The sequence below is a fragment of the Alternaria arbusti genome (genome assembly GCF_024043155.1).
Source record: "Alternaria arbusti strain BMP 1465 chromosome Unknown scaffold_28, whole genome shotgun sequence".
Taxonomy (NCBI): Eukaryota; Fungi; Ascomycota; class Dothideomycetes; order Pleosporales; family Pleosporaceae; genus Alternaria; species Alternaria arbusti.
This window is the reverse complement of record NW_026249968.1, coordinates 72350-87107: the sequence shown is the minus strand read 5'-3', so window position 1 is coordinate 87107 and position 14758 is coordinate 72350. Positions and strand designations below refer to the sequence as shown.

The following is a 14758-nucleotide window of genomic DNA, read 5'->3' as shown; positions in this document are numbered from 1 at the left end:
AATTGCAATATAGATTGCTCTGCCTTGCTTCCGAATGGTTCCTCGATTCATTGGAAACGCCACGACTTGGTTGGGAAAAGGCGTCTGCGCGCGACTATTGGCCAGCTATCTCGGACCTACCAAGGCTCCGCGACGCGCGCGAACTGCTTGCAGCAAGGCGTCGAGGCGGAGCGTGTGTGTCGCGAACGCCGTCTGTGCTAAGGACGTGCAAAAGCAGGAACAGCACACTCCCGCGGCCGTGCAACCCTTGAAGGCGATGATGAGGAATGGCTGAAACCTTGCGAGGCATCGCAGCCAGCATTCACAGCTCGCTTGGGGCGGTGGGGCGCTCTCGCACCAATGACGTCGCTGATGGGCCGATAAGGATAAGGAACCCAACATGTTGCAGCGCTCGGCTGGTCAGGCGGTCATCATCATGCAGCTAACCTGCACCATCATGCACCATGCTGCAGCTAGCAATGCCCATCACCCTCGCAGCATGGCCGAACTCTGCACCCAGGATCGTCCCGCAACCGTCCCGCCGCTCTTCTGTACAGCACAGGTGCCACGTAGCAGCGACGCAGGTACGCACAGAAGCCGCACACAAAGAAGCATAAACGTCGCGGGCAGATCGCTGCAGCTTATAAGACTGACAGCCGGCCCTGCGCTGGTGTTCCAGTGTTCTACACTCCATTTCACTGCAGACCGACATCTGCAGTGCGCCAGACAATGAGGCGATCAGCTGGAGCCCGAGGTGTCATGTGGCCCAGTAAGCCACTGTGTGCAAACTTACGAATCAGTCACTTTCTCGCACACCATCAAGTGGGCTGTGCCCTGATTGGAGCGCAAACCCTCGATACAAGGTACTTTGACTGAATCCTTTCTTGATTTAGCTTATGGCCATGCGTCTATTGGAATTTGGCCTCCACGCCGCGACTGCGGTGCACTTGCTCCCTTGCCCGGCCGGAACACTCTTTGTCTTCACATGATATCATAATTCTCAATCCGCTTCTCTCAAGTCTCCTTCCCTTGAAACGCTAGATTGTTCCTGTCTATTGGCTTGTGTCGCGCGTCTTAAGTATCACCCGCGTCCCCCATCGTCGAATTTAGCTTTCCGAACTTCGGCATCTGCATGCATGCAGTCATCACCTCTTCAGAACCTGGATACTGGACTTGAATCTTAGGCGCACAGCGATCCGAGACTTGCATCTTGGTCGCCATGTGTTGGTCTTTCAACTTTGGCTTTCCAGGCAACAAAAAGCGTAAGGACTCGTCGTCGTCGGACGAGAAGAAGAGGCGGGACCGACCGGCGGATAGCGCGCTTCATGGAGAGGGAAGGCAAGTCGCTGCAGAATATTCAGAGAAGCGCAGTTCCAAGGACTCGAGCAGAAGAAGAAGATCTGGTGACTCTACCCCGCGATCTCCGCGGTCACCGCGCCACGAAAGAGAGAGGGAGGAGCACCGTCCGCGATCGCAACACCAGTACGAAGATGCATACCGAACTCGCGAGAGACGCCGCTCGACACTGGACGTCGAAGTGCCGCAGGTCTATCGCCGTGCAGCTGAGCCAAGTAGCGTCAACTCATCGCAGGAGGCTCTGCTGAACCCACGCCCCCACCGAAGTCAACACCGTCGGCGGCAGCACCCAAAGCAAACGTCGCAAAGCACTCTGCGCGGGCGCGGAGCGAAGCGCGACCCTGTAAGACATTCAAAATCCAAGAAGAACGTCCGACCAGAACCTTCTCGGGGTTGGTCACTCTTTGCGCCCTCCCCGCCTAAGACACCAAAGCGCGAACACCGCAGTTACCAGACCCTGGATTCTTCGCCTCGTAGCAACCGCTCGTCCCGCCAGCATCGCTCCTCGACTGCATCTCAGACAAGTCCAGAGTCGTCACGGTCTCAGAACCGCCACCACCGTTCTCGTCAGCACGACCAGTCAGCTTCTTCTCCGCGCCAAGCGCGTTCTCGCACACCGAACACAACTGCTCGTCGCGTGCCTGACAGAAGGTTCGCTGTACTTGCTGCCACGAACCAGGCGCTTGAGGAAGTCCGACAAGAAGCGTTTGCGCAACCCTCTCCACCCCCGCGCCGAGAAAGACTGCGACGGTATGAAGGTGTTACGATTCCGACATCGCAGATACCTTTCAATTGGGATTGCGTAAGCAGCTCGCAGGCCTCAGCTAGACCAAGCCATCGGAGTGGCGAGTCGAGTGGCCGGAGACGGTCGCGTCGTTGATGTGTTCATTCATGAGCATTGCATCTCGCATCTCGTTCAAGCCACGCATAGCCACTGCACCTGGCCAATGCGGTCCCGGCAGACCCGGCAACAGACAGACCAGTGGCGCATTATCACACGTTGTGTAGCGATATTTTCTTTTCTTCTTCGCATGTTCTCGATAGTCTTGTAGTAAGATACCCCCCGGCATATCATCGGTAGTTTTGGGCGTTCGCATCACATCATTCGGCTCCGGCCCAGCACAGTCCATTTGGCGTTTCTGGCAACACAATACCCCTGCATCACATATTCTCGCATCGCATGTAGTTCCCATTGTTGTAATAGTAGAATACATATGTTTGCATCTGAGAATCATATTCGTCTTGCATTGCGCACACCTTCCATCGGTGAAGTCATCGAAGCGCCCTCGTGATACCGTGCACCTGGGCAGAATCTCACCACGTGACGTCTCTACGCTGAACATGTCTGCGACCACCGCAACGATCTGAGCACGTTGCAAGTCTCACATGTACACGCAAAAGTACGTTTATATGTAAGTATAACCATTGGTAAACTCCTCATCCGCCGTCGCAATATGACCACCAACAACACCACAAACCCCCTTATGCCACATCGCGAGCCTCGTAGAGCACTAACCCCATTCCAGCATCCCCCATCCCTCCCGCTCATTGGCCACGGAGCATCTTCCTCAGTAACTCACACTCTTGCCCCCCGGTCTTTCCAATACCTACGCTTCTAGGCAACTTCGGCGTGAAGTTCCATGAGATCGATCGACAAATGCGTAATCCGGTCTATCAAACATGCGATTTGAGTGAAGGAACGACGGGGCGAAGTGGTAATGGGGTAAGTGACATGCTGGTGTTCGGGGAATTTCACCGAGGTACAGGACGGGTATTTTGTGGGGACAGGGCTTGGCGGTCGGGCGGGCATTCCAGGGGGGGAGCTCGAGCACAAGACCTGTCTTCTGGGCTTCCTTGTCACATCACTTCGCGACGCGATTCACGTTTACACTTTTGTTGTGGTGCTGGCTGCGCATTTTTCGACAAGAGTGGATGACTGGATACATACCAAAACACCCACGATCCTCATTCCACGTCCATCACGCCGATCCATTCCAAGGTTAGAATCTGCGGACCGCACCACGATATCCCAATCAAGGCCTGTTGTCGGTCCACGAGCCAGCGGCATCCAACACTAGATCCTGCAGCGCATTCAGAAACTCATCCAACACGCTCTCGTTATACTTAGCGATTCCGTAGTCCCATTTTGGATACATCTTCGCCTCTTCGACCGAGTTGTCGTGCCTATTGTAAGAGTAATAGTACTCACGGTGCTTCAGCCTATTTGTCTCTGGGTGTAGTAGATGAAAGGTGTTGTCGTCAAGCGTATCGCGATTCGTGGTACCGACTGGAGCGTTCGCCGGCTTCTTCTTCGAGGTCATGCCACAGTCGATTAGTCGGATGCTGAAGCCTTTGGGGAAGGAAGATAGCTCAACACGGGCTGTTCGGGGTTAGCGACTGCCCCGTAGAGGTAACTTTGCGAAATACTTACAAGCGCTGTTAAAGGTAAAGGAGTTCAGGTTGCCTTTGGGGCCTTCTTTCAGCATGCGGTCCCATTCTCCAGCGTGTTCATAACGAACAAGGAAGAGATTGTCGTCTTCGGCGATGAGGTAGTATGGGCTTGTACCCTGCCGGCGGACGCACACGTATAAAGGTTGGTCCTCTTCGTCCTCACTCGATGTGTTCATGTCTTCGTCGGTAGTCGCCTGCTTCTGCTTTCCCTTTCCTTTGGCTGTTCACGAAAGATTAGCGATGTCCCAAACTACTGACAATGGAACAGCGACTCACCGTTGCGGGTATCGTAGCGATGCCCCTGGATACCGCCGCTACTGACCAGTTCTTCATCCTCATCATCATCCTCATCCTCCTCATGGGTCTTATTCTCCGGCGCGACAAGCCGCAAGGGCATCGGCTTGTATCGAAGTGCGGGGTTTTGCATGGCATCGTTCTCCTCGGTATACTTGAGAACACTGCGATAGAAGTCATCCATAGGGTAGACATGCAGACGGCGTTCGTTCTTTCCCGGTGGCTAACTCAAGATCGTAACGCCCCCCCAGATTTCCTCTTCGATCACCAAGACGCTATGTACGCGCAGTCCTTCTTCTCCGCACATATCTTTGGTCGGACGAGCCACTATATCAGGTAAGCCCCAGAGGGAGTCCCAGACAGCATACAACGGGGCTTCGCCGGTGTCTGCAGAGTTCTCTCGCAAGACTGCCATGCGTACTTTGCTCTCTGCGAAGTCGGTTTTGAGGTACACTCCTGGGTAGTCGAGCGCGTAGTACATTTCCGTCATTTTATCGTCGTATTGTCTAGAGTGATGGAGCTGTCAATGAATGCTCATAGCTTGGGTACAGGCGCGTTATATAGTTGGCGTTATGGCTGCTTTAATAATAGCATGCATGCGTTAGGTCAAACTGAATACGGCCCTCGGTCATTCTAGTCACTGCGAGCAGTCTCCAAGCATTGTCAGGTTTATCACGCTCTGCCAAAGTCACTGGAAGAAGTACCAAGCATATCTGGGTCCCCTTTGGCTACTGTGGTATATTCCCGATATCACCAGACTGATCCGACGGTGCAAGAGATCACGAGACTTGTAGTAACTGGCAAACAATTGGACAGACGATCGTATTTCACTCGCAACCGACCCATCAGCTCTTTGAGACTGCAGGTACCGCCCGCAAAAATTGCTCAGTATCATGGCATCCACGACAACGAACTCTTACTTCTCAAATGTCTCTCTAAACACATGTGGCCCTGACAGGAATTACCCACGCTTCCTCCGACACCTCAAGCCATGTATTCCCGATGAAGACGACAGCAAATGCAGCATCTGTCGGGCGGCTTTTGGTACTACAAATGCGGATACAAGAACATCGGACCTGCCGCTCCAAGTGTGCGGCGTACCTGTCTGCCATCATGTATTCGGTAAGGAATGCCTGAAACAAGTCTTCCGATCCCGAGGCCCAGATTTCAATCTCTGTCCGCTTTGTAGGACACCCTGGTTCAAGCCGAGTTGTCCTACAAGCAGGCGACCTCTCGCCGAAATGCCGGCTCAACAGTCCACTGAAGAGACTGAGGACGAGATGCAGGTGGCCCACCTATGCCATACAGATCGCGTGTCGGCGAGCGAGCTGGTTCGAAGTTGCAATTACGACGTGGACCCTGATATGAAACTGATGCGATTTGCACAGCTCTTTGAGTATACTCAGTATGTCCAAGACTGCGAGCGGATATATTGGTCACCGCAAATTAAGAGGATGATCTCTGAGTTGCGGAGTAACCCGCCCGTGGCAGCTTCAGACGACCGCCACTTTTGGTATCGATCCGAAGAGCCGAATGTATCTCTGATGCAGAAGGGTTCAGACCATGACTCTCTCGTAGAGTCGCCAAATCCCGACCCCTTTACGTTCCTGCAGTTTCACCTCATATCTAACAAGGGCCTCTTTGAAGTAGTCGCTTATGCAATGAGCGACTGAAAAGCGGAGCGCATGCGCATGATGCTTTGTGAAGAGGACCATCTCGAGGCATTTATAGCGGCGACGAAGACGATGGACGTAATTACGGAAGAGTTTATGGCGCGATGGATCTGCATCTTTAGTAGCAAATACGTGGACTTTGCTCGTCTCATGGCGGTCCTGCCTATGGAAGCGATGCTGAAGAGATGTCGGGAATTCAAAGATGCGGGTCGCGTGTAAAGGCAGGCGCATAGTCGGGGCGGAAACGGCCTACCCTGGGAGTTGTATCAGTTGAACGGAGATTAGGACGCACGTTGTAGATACGTGCTTCCTGCCTTGCAGATAGAAATGTCATAGGTGGACACGATGCTAAGCGATCGGATATGCGGTAACGTGGGCGCGCGATGCAACGACATGCAAGAAGCATCTGTTACGGCCGCACTGCCGCGCTGCCCAGATATTCCACGAACGCGCGCATATCAGGCCACAGATAAGCGCGAGCACCATATTGTCCATCGCTCCGACGAAAGAATCGTAAAAACGTCGCTGGGTCAGTCACAATGCCGTCAACCGGGTTGGCGGCGGGGTACATGCTGCACTCTCTCGAGGTCCGGAACGCGATCCACCCCATCACCTTCCAAGAGCAAGTCAAGCTCCCCCAAGAGCAGCTAACATGCCGTCGGACCCAACAGCTAGTGGCTTGACTTTGCTTGTTTATCGCGGCGCACGATGATGCCGAAGTTTTGTAGCTGCCTAATCCAGCGTTAGCGCGGCCGTTGCTGAGGCTAGAGCGTTCCCGTCATATGCCCTTGCTATCATGCCAACTTCATCCCCCGCCTTTGTGAACATCGCTATTTGCGTTATCACACACTACCAACGAATCACGACGCGTGATGGACAGGCCGGTTGTTGTTTTCGCCAGCTTGGCAACGCTGAGCTTGTCGCGATGAAGAGATTGTCTAACCTGCTCGTACCGCAAGCGATAGCAATCCAGTCAAGGCTGTTCCGACGATACGGCGATCGACATGCATGTACTATGCGCTTTACTATCGTCCTTCCAGATGGGGCGCCCTGCCCTAGGGTCGCCAAGGTACCATGAAGCTGTATGACGCGAGTCTGGGCGGAGCTTCGCAAGAGCTTAAATAGCTGGCAAGGCTGCTTGGTGGGACTGGGCGTGCGCGTTGTTGTCTGCATCTGTTTCTGAGACGCCTATACAATCGCTATCTACGATGCAGATCTTCGCGACTGTTGTGTTGGCTGCTGTTGCCGCGCGGGATGCGCTGGCTTCGCCGATTCAGGCGAGATCGCCGTATGTGGTTAAGGAGACGCATTATGCGCCGAGGGAGTGGACGAAGCTGGAGAGGTCGCATGGTGGCAAGACGATTCAGCTGCAGATTGGTCTTAAGCAGGGGAGGTTTGAGGAGCTTGATCGCCATCTTCATGAGGGTATGTTTGCTGGATGGAAAGGTTTCGCGACATCTGAGCTAACGACGTGTAGTCTCCGACCCTGACCATGCACGCTACGGTCAACATCTGAGCGCCGACGAGGTTGATGAACTCGTTGCACCCAGCTCTGAGACCCACGACTTGGTGCACGAGTGGCTCGCCGAGAGCGGAATCGACACCAGCAACCTGGGCTACAGCTCGGCCAAGGACTGGGTCATCGTCCATCTGCCCATTGAGATGGTTGAGAGTCTGCTCGACACCGAATACCACAACTACAAGCACAAGGATGGTTCCGTTGTTGCGCGTACAACAGCTTGGTCTCTCCCGCGCCACCTACACGCTCACATCGACACCGTCCAGCCCACCACATCTTTCTTCCGCGGCGCTGCCCACGCCGCGACATTCGTCGACGAGGCTGTCGAAGTACCCAAGAGCTACCACACACCCCAGAACTCATCCATCTCTGCCGTGTGCAACGTGACATCCGTCACCCCGGAATGCTTCCAGACTCTCTACAAGACCAAGTGGTACCACACCAAGGCCAGCCGCAAAAACAGCATCGGTTTCACAAACTACCTCGGCGAGATCCCCATCCGCCCAGACACCAAGATGTTCCTCGAGAAGTACCGCCCCGAAGCCGTGTCGCAAGCCTACGCATTCAAGCAAATCTCCATCGACAACGGCCCCACCCAAGACGGCCCCCTGAGCTACAACCAATCCACCGTCGAAGGAATCAGCCGCGAAGCCAACCTCGACGTGCAAGCCATTTCCGGAATAAGCTGGAAAACACCCATAACCTCCTACTCCACCGGCGGCCAACCCCCCTTCGTCCCCGACATCTCCACGCCCACAAACACCAACGAGCCCTACCTCGCCTGGGTAAACTGGCTCCTAACCCAACGCTCCATCCCGCGCATCATCTCCACCTCTTACGGCGAGCCCGAGCAAACCATCCCCAAGAGCTACGCCGAGCGCGTATGCCGGCAATTCGCCCAAGTGGGCGCTCGGGGCACGACTCTCTTTTTCTCGTCCGGCGACCGCGGGCTCGGCGGCACGGATACCTGCTACACCAACGACGGCAAGAACACGTATCAATTCCAGCCTGCGTTCCCTGCGTCCTGTCCCTACGTCACGACTGTTGGTGCAACCATGAACTTCGAGCCTGAGGAATCCGCGTACCGCCCTTCCCGCAACACGACTGCTGGGTTCCGCGATTTGTACAGCAGTGGCAGTGGGTTTAGCAACTACTTTGCGCGCCCCTGGTATCAGGATAAGGTTGTGCCCAAGTACGTGAAGTCGCTCGGCGATACCTATGAGGGGTTGTACAACAAGACCGGGCGCGGATACCCCGATCTCGCGGCCCAGGGTCTGTATTTCGCGTACTTCTGGAACGGAACCGAAGGAACGATTTCTGGTACTTCTGCTTCTTGCCCGTTGACAGGTGGTATCTTTGCGCTTGTTAACGACGCGTTGTTGGCGGCTGGGAAGCCGGCGCTGGGTTTTATGAATCCGTGGTTGTATAAGAAGGGGTATAAGGGGTTGACTGATATTACAAAGGGGTTTAGTCGGGGGTGTAATGTTGAGGGGTTCCCGGTTACGGAGGGTTGGGACCCGGTTACTGGGTTTGGGACGCCGAACTTCCCTAAGCTTGTTAAGTTGGCGGGAGCGGATTGTGGGTACTAGATGAGGTGGATGGTGGTGGGGTGTGTAAAATCTGTTTTGAAAGGATAGATACATGCGAATGAAGTAATGTTGTATGGTAACTTGTTGTTCAGTATCATGTCGTGTATCATACAGTGATCTATCCCAATTCGTAACAGCGTGCTCATCCTGCCATCCCACCCATGCCCCAACGATACGGTAGTTGAACAAAAGCATGGCCCACAAAGCAGCTGGGGATTCTTGAGCGTCGCCCCCAAGTGTTATGGAACCAAAAAACAACTTTTTTGCAAAGCCACTTTTTGGTTACATAACACTTGATCGCGAGTACCAAGAATCCCCAGCTACCTTGCAAACCCCGGTGATCCAAAATACCTCAGCATGAATCGGCCACCGGTCCGCCGTACCAACTGCCGCAGTACCCACCCCTCCATATTTTCTCGTAACATCGCTTGTTACTCGGCACCGTTCGAAGTAGCGACATCGGGGTTGGGATAGTACCATGCAGCTACGGCTACGATGACGTAGACAATCTGTTTTGAATTGTTAGCAAAAGCGTCCAATCACCAGTACTCAGACAAGGATAGACTTACGATAAGCATAGCCCCCTCCAAGTAGTTCGACTCTCCGTCCCTCAAAAAGTTACCCACAACCACGATAGCCAACACCAGGAGCACAATCATGAAAATCTCAAAGTTGAGATCCATATCCTTGCCCATTGCCCATCCAACGAGAACAACAAGCGGGGCGTTGAAGAGTGCGGTCTGAATACTCGGGCCGATGCAGTGGAAGAGCGCGAAGTTGATCTGGCCATCCCACCCCTCGTCGATAGCAGTGAGGTGCTCGGCGGCTTTCTCAACGAGCGGCAGCATAATGAGACCGAGGAACTGGTCCGGAACACCGTTCTCGACAACATCTTCGATGCGCTCGACGAGGAAGACGGCGAGGAGAGTTACGATAGCCAGAGAGAGGATGAGCGCGACGACGCACTCCGTAAACGTAAACTTGGGCTTCGCAAGATCTTCATGGTGATCGAGATCCGCATGCTCATCCGCCTCAAGCACTTCATCGAAGAGCGAGTGCTGAGAGCGCGCGTTGTACCAGATGAAGATGCAGAAAGCGATGATGAGGAGGATCGACGTCACCTGACTGATTCGGAGGACGTTGTGCTGCAGGATCTTCTCGGTGAACTCGTGGTGTTTTGTTGCTTTTGCTACGGCGGAGCCTTTGAGCGCGGAGTAGTAGGCTGAGGGGATGAGCAGACCGAAACCGGCTACGAGGAGGAGGCCCGAGCCTACTTCGCTGATGGAGGCGTGGAATTTTTGTGACATTTGGCGGAGGCCGCCTACGAAGAAACAGCTAGATCTCATGTTAGTACGTGTGACACGCGTGTTTGCTTCAGAGTACTTACAGTCCAAGGCAAAGAAGCAAGTTCGTGATGATCGATCCCAAAATCGCAGCCTGGATAACAGGAATGAGATTACCATGTTCACTCGACCCATCCTGAGAATGGTGCTTGGCAATCAAGATGATGAAGAGAATGATCTCTACAATCGAACCAAACGCAGTCTCGATCAAGATACCAGACACCTTCGGCATCTTCCTCGCAAACTCCTGGCCCGCGAAACCCAGCAGATTGGCCACCGGCACCATGGCGATGTAGCTAGTCGCGAAGATGGCAATCGGCATGCCTGGCGCCGCAAAGTGCAGCACAATAGCTACAATGACAAAGGGCCAGAGGAGGTTCGTGTATTTAGCGGCATTGCTGCCAGAGCGCCAGGCTACGTTGATGAAGTGCGATGGGTGGAAGCCTTTGCGCCCGCTCTCGCCATCGGGATGGATATGCGAAGGGATGATGTTGTGCAGCAGAGGTGTAGACTCGTTATCATGGTTTGAGCGGCTGTTGAAGTGATCGGACAGGACACGCGAGACGTTGTGCGAGTTGTCGTGGCCGTGGCGGGCGGACGACATGCTGATGGTACCTGGTGCGAGGATTCCGGGTATTCGGGAGTGAGGAGGGCTGTGGTTGGTCGAGGGCCCTGGAGCTCTGCGCAGCTCTTGATTGGCTCCCCACGGTAAGGTGATGGGCGGGAAGCTTAGGAGAGAGCTTAGCAAACCTCGCGGACAAAGATGCGAGATGCGATTGATGCTTCTTCCTGCGCAGAGCAGTTGGGATGGAGGAGCTGAGGAGCTGAGGTACGAGGTTTTGCGGAGAAAGCGGTGACGCGATTCGCGACTGCCCAGACGCGGCTGGGGCTGGGCATTGGCTGAAAAACAAGGCAGGATCGTCGCGGTTGGCCGACGTGTCAACCTTCTCCATCTTCACGCTTCACGATCGACATGGCTGTACGTCGCGATGTGTTATCGCATGGAAACCGCATTTCTTCTGGATCGTAATGACGCGTAAGAGAGGGAGTCGACGATATAACCGCGATGGCGATGCATAGCTACCGCTGGCGAGAGGGCTGTGCACCAGACTGACCTTCTAAGAGTACAGCGCAGGAGGCCGTACCATTTCACAGGACGATCATGCATCGCACCCTCTGATGACCTTGCCGGCTCAATTAAAGCGTTGGCAGAGTTCTCGGATCGACCTCGCATGCCTCGTGGAGAGCATCTTCCTAACCCCAGACTCGCACTCGTGGTACAGCTGCTGTCGCTACCGCGGCGCACATCGGTTACCTCCCACAAGACACCCAGTGATTCTGCCCCTCATCCAACGGAGATGGGAGATTTGGAAAACAAATTCCAGAACCAGTGGCCCGTGCACTGTCTTTCGACTCAATGGTACAGTCACCAGAGCCAATCTCTGACCTTTGCGACATCTGATTCGCGATTACCCTCGTGGGTGAGATGCGATATCTTGCGCTGGGGGTTCGTGAGCGGCTTGCCAAGCACTCGATGTCATCGTTAAACATGTTCCCAAACCTTGGGTACCGAGTTGAGGAATCCTCCCAGGTATGTAGAACTTATAAATTTCTGGAATTGCTCCAATCGTGCAAAATCCCCATGGCTATTATTTTAAATGGACAACCCCACACAACCCCCAGCGAACAACGCCATCCTCATGACCACATCTCCCGTGGTATGGGGATTCCACGGCAACTACGAGGACTTTGTGAAGAATGAACTGGTACCCGTGGACAACCCACCCACCGATGGAAACTGCGCTATATGCCGGCTCGATTTCGCCCATCAGGACCAAGGGGAAGAGGAGCCATCGGATGAGCAAGTCTTCGGAATGACGACCCAAGCCAGAATCCTTGCTGCGGCGATGGCAGCGGCAACGGTCGAGCCAACTCCCCATGGAAACGTCGTACAGATTTGGAAATGCAACCATTTCTTCCACAAAGATTGCATTTGCACTTGGATTGACGGAGAAGTCACTGCGACGGCCGCTCGTCGATCATGTCCGCTATGCAAGACCGAACTCGTTCGGTACGACCCCCTGGCCCGAGCCAGAGCTGTATGCCGCGAGATCCTTACGCATCAGGAAACCATCAATGGGTTGAACGTCGTATACCGCAATGCCGCTTCGATGCGCGCAAAGATGCAGGGCCTCAGGATAGACATAAACAGGCTCAGGCTCGGGTTCAGTCACGACCCCTATGCTCTATTGACGAGCTCTAGAGATTATATCCGCGTCCAACTACGAAATCTCATGGAAGCAGCTGGTATCACGGATGAACGATCCTACCTCGACCAACTCGATCAACTCATTTTTGGCGATTACAGCGTTCGTGACAGCGTAGACCTAGTGTACCGGTCCCAGCTCAGCACGTCCGAAGCAACATTCGAAAGTCAAAAGAGGGACATACAAGCCCGCCTCCAACCCATCTACACGAAACTCGATGAAATAGAGCAGATACTCAAGGAACTAGCCGAGGTGCTATACCAAAGCTGGGGCTACTCTCCCGCACACGCATCTGCCCGGCTCCTTGAAGACTTCGGCACCGCTGATCCTGATGAGATCAGCCCTTGGCTACTGGCTAACCTCAATGGGCAGTCTAATGTGGAGATTGACCTACATTTCGTTGTTATAGATGCGGAGTGGATGCGCAAAAAGGCGGCTTGGACTAAGTACTGGTTGGACCCCGCGGAATATGGTGCATCGCCGGTGAATGCGGGAGGGGTGGAAGACGAGGGGCATGAGAGTACGGCTGGTACGGCTGGTGAAGGAGGTGGGCCGGGTGTGGTGCATGTTGAGGATGTGGATGGGCGGGGGGAGGGTCAAGGGCGAGATGGAACGGAAGAGGATGCGGGTGTTGGGTATACTGAGGACGGTGAGGAAGAGGAAGAAGATGCGACCGTGGTGTATACTGAGGATGTGGAGGAGCAGGAGGACGAGGAGCAAGATCAAGATGAACTATACCATGATATGGCAGAGATGAACTTGGGCTCCCAGCCTCATGACTTTTAGCCATTAAGGCCCAAAGTCGGTTCAGCAGCGCGGTTGCTTAGTCCGGGTCGTCGGGGTGAGAGAGGAAGTCGCCCAATCAGGTTAGCGTGTAAACGAGTATATTTCCAAACATTACCTTTGCGACGGACGCTGCTGCCCCTTTCTGCTTTCGCATCCCCACATCGACAGTTAGATATTGACCGCTTTCACGATGGCGCAATCCCCCAGTGGCAGTCAGCTGCACGCTGACGACGGCGATGGCGATGCACTACGTCTCTCACCTCAGGCCGCACAACAAGACAGGTCGCACTCTTGCACCACTTGCCAGCGATTGAGAATCATCGGCGATATCTACCCGCGGCGCTGCTTCGAGTGTACTACGGAATACGATTCAGATGGGCAAGTCCTCCTAGATCGCCAAAAGCGTCTCCGTGACGTCGGCCCATCATCACCATACTATCACCGTCGGTGCCACATCTAGACTCGGTGCCGGCCCCCCGCCTGTGCTCCTTCGAGTTGTGATGGCTATCGTCTGGTTGATCCGCAGCTCACCCGCCCAATTCCGTGGATCTGGCACTTTCGATACCCCTTACTTCTGGTATGCTCCTGAGGACGTCAGCCGAGCTTACTGGTACCTGAACAACCTGCGTCGTAACCCCCGCGAACGACAAAGGGAAGGCACAAAATCTTCCCAGCTAGCAAGGCCAATGAGAACGGGTGCGGATGCAGGCCTATCATCTCTCCACAACTCGGTATCCGAAGGTGAATGGGCTGGAAGGTTCCTGAGGAAGGACATCGTCTCTAAGCAGGAGAAAATACCGGAAAAGCAGAGCGAGCACACGGTCAGGCGGGGTGAAAAGATAAACAGGTGGGGCGAGAAGACAGGCCAATGGCGCAACAAAGCCGAGATACGAAGCGAAGACATAGCAGCCCAGCTCCTCCGCCTCCGAACCTGGTCCTACAACACCTACACCTTCTCCAACCCCACCGACGAAACCGAACTAGACAGACTAATTTCCCTCGCCCGTCTCCACACCAAACCCACGACCAGGAACCTCGATGTCTACAGTTCAGCTTGTATGGACGTAGAGCTCTTCGTGTGGGCTGAATCGCATCCACATATTCTTGATGATCGCTTCAAAGATACGTTTGCCGACTTCAAGCTACTTTTAAGTTGGCTTCATGCCCGGGATATTGCGGTTGGAGACGACGAGGGGGTTGCGGGACGAATGGAGGAGGCGGTGATGGCTGTGGTTGCTGCTGATAGGGGTGGGTATAATGGGAAGAAGGCGGAGGTTAAGGAGATGGTGTATATGGCGGACCTTGGAATGGGTGAGGGATTGGCAGGGTGTTAGGGTGTTGGGGTGTTGGGGTGTGCTTCGGTGGACTGTGTCGAGGTAGTTGATATGTGAAGATGGATTGAAGTCCAGCACGATACGACGTGGACAATATCTGGAGTCAATAAACATGGCGTTTGCCGACTACTGAGCTCTTCGTGAAACCTGTTTGATGTGTTGGTATA

At 54.3% G+C, this 14758-nt stretch overlaps 5 protein-coding genes across 5 annotated transcripts; 3 read left to right on the top strand and 2 right to left on the bottom strand.

Annotated features, from left to right (window-relative positions):
- Positions 1-3368: 3368 nt before the first annotated feature.
- On the bottom strand, positions 3369-4264 carry J4E86_010980 (uncharacterized protein; the record flags this gene model as incomplete). Its single annotated transcript, XM_051451474.1, has 3 exons — positions 3369-3715; positions 3767-4006; positions 4063-4264. 3 exons carry the CDS (start codon positions 4262-4264, stop codon positions 3369-3371), a joined length of 789 nt encoding a protein of 262 aa, XP_051297343.1.
- Positions 4265-6961: 2697 nt separating this feature from the next.
- On the top strand, positions 6962-8861 carry J4E86_010979 (uncharacterized protein; the record flags this gene model as incomplete). Its single annotated transcript, XM_051451473.1, has 2 exons — positions 6962-7178; positions 7231-8861. The coding sequence occupies 2 exons, from the start codon at positions 6962-6964 to the stop codon at positions 8859-8861; spliced, it is 1848 nt and encodes a 615-aa protein (XP_051297342.1).
- Positions 8862-9292: 431 nt separating this feature from the next.
- Positions 9293-10808, bottom strand: J4E86_010978 (uncharacterized protein; the record flags this gene model as incomplete). Its single annotated transcript, XM_051451472.1, has 3 exons — positions 9293-9370; positions 9431-10196; positions 10249-10808. The coding sequence occupies 3 exons, from the start codon at positions 10806-10808 to the stop codon at positions 9293-9295; spliced, it is 1404 nt and encodes a 467-aa protein (XP_051297341.1).
- A 1054-nt stretch (positions 10809-11862) lies between these two features.
- J4E86_010977 (uncharacterized protein) lies at positions 11863-13257 on the top strand (the record flags this gene model as incomplete). The annotated part of the gene is made up of 1 exon (XM_051451471.1): positions 11863-13257. The coding sequence occupies one exon, from the start codon at positions 11863-11865 to the stop codon at positions 13255-13257; it is 1395 nt and encodes a 464-aa protein (XP_051297340.1).
- Positions 13258-13757: 500 nt separating this feature from the next.
- J4E86_010976 (uncharacterized protein) lies at positions 13758-14591 on the top strand (the record flags this gene model as incomplete). The annotated part of the gene is made up of 1 exon (XM_051451470.1): positions 13758-14591. The coding sequence occupies one exon, from the start codon at positions 13758-13760 to the stop codon at positions 14589-14591; it is 834 nt and encodes a 277-aa protein (XP_051297339.1).
- Between the last annotated feature and the right edge of the window lie 167 nt (positions 14592-14758).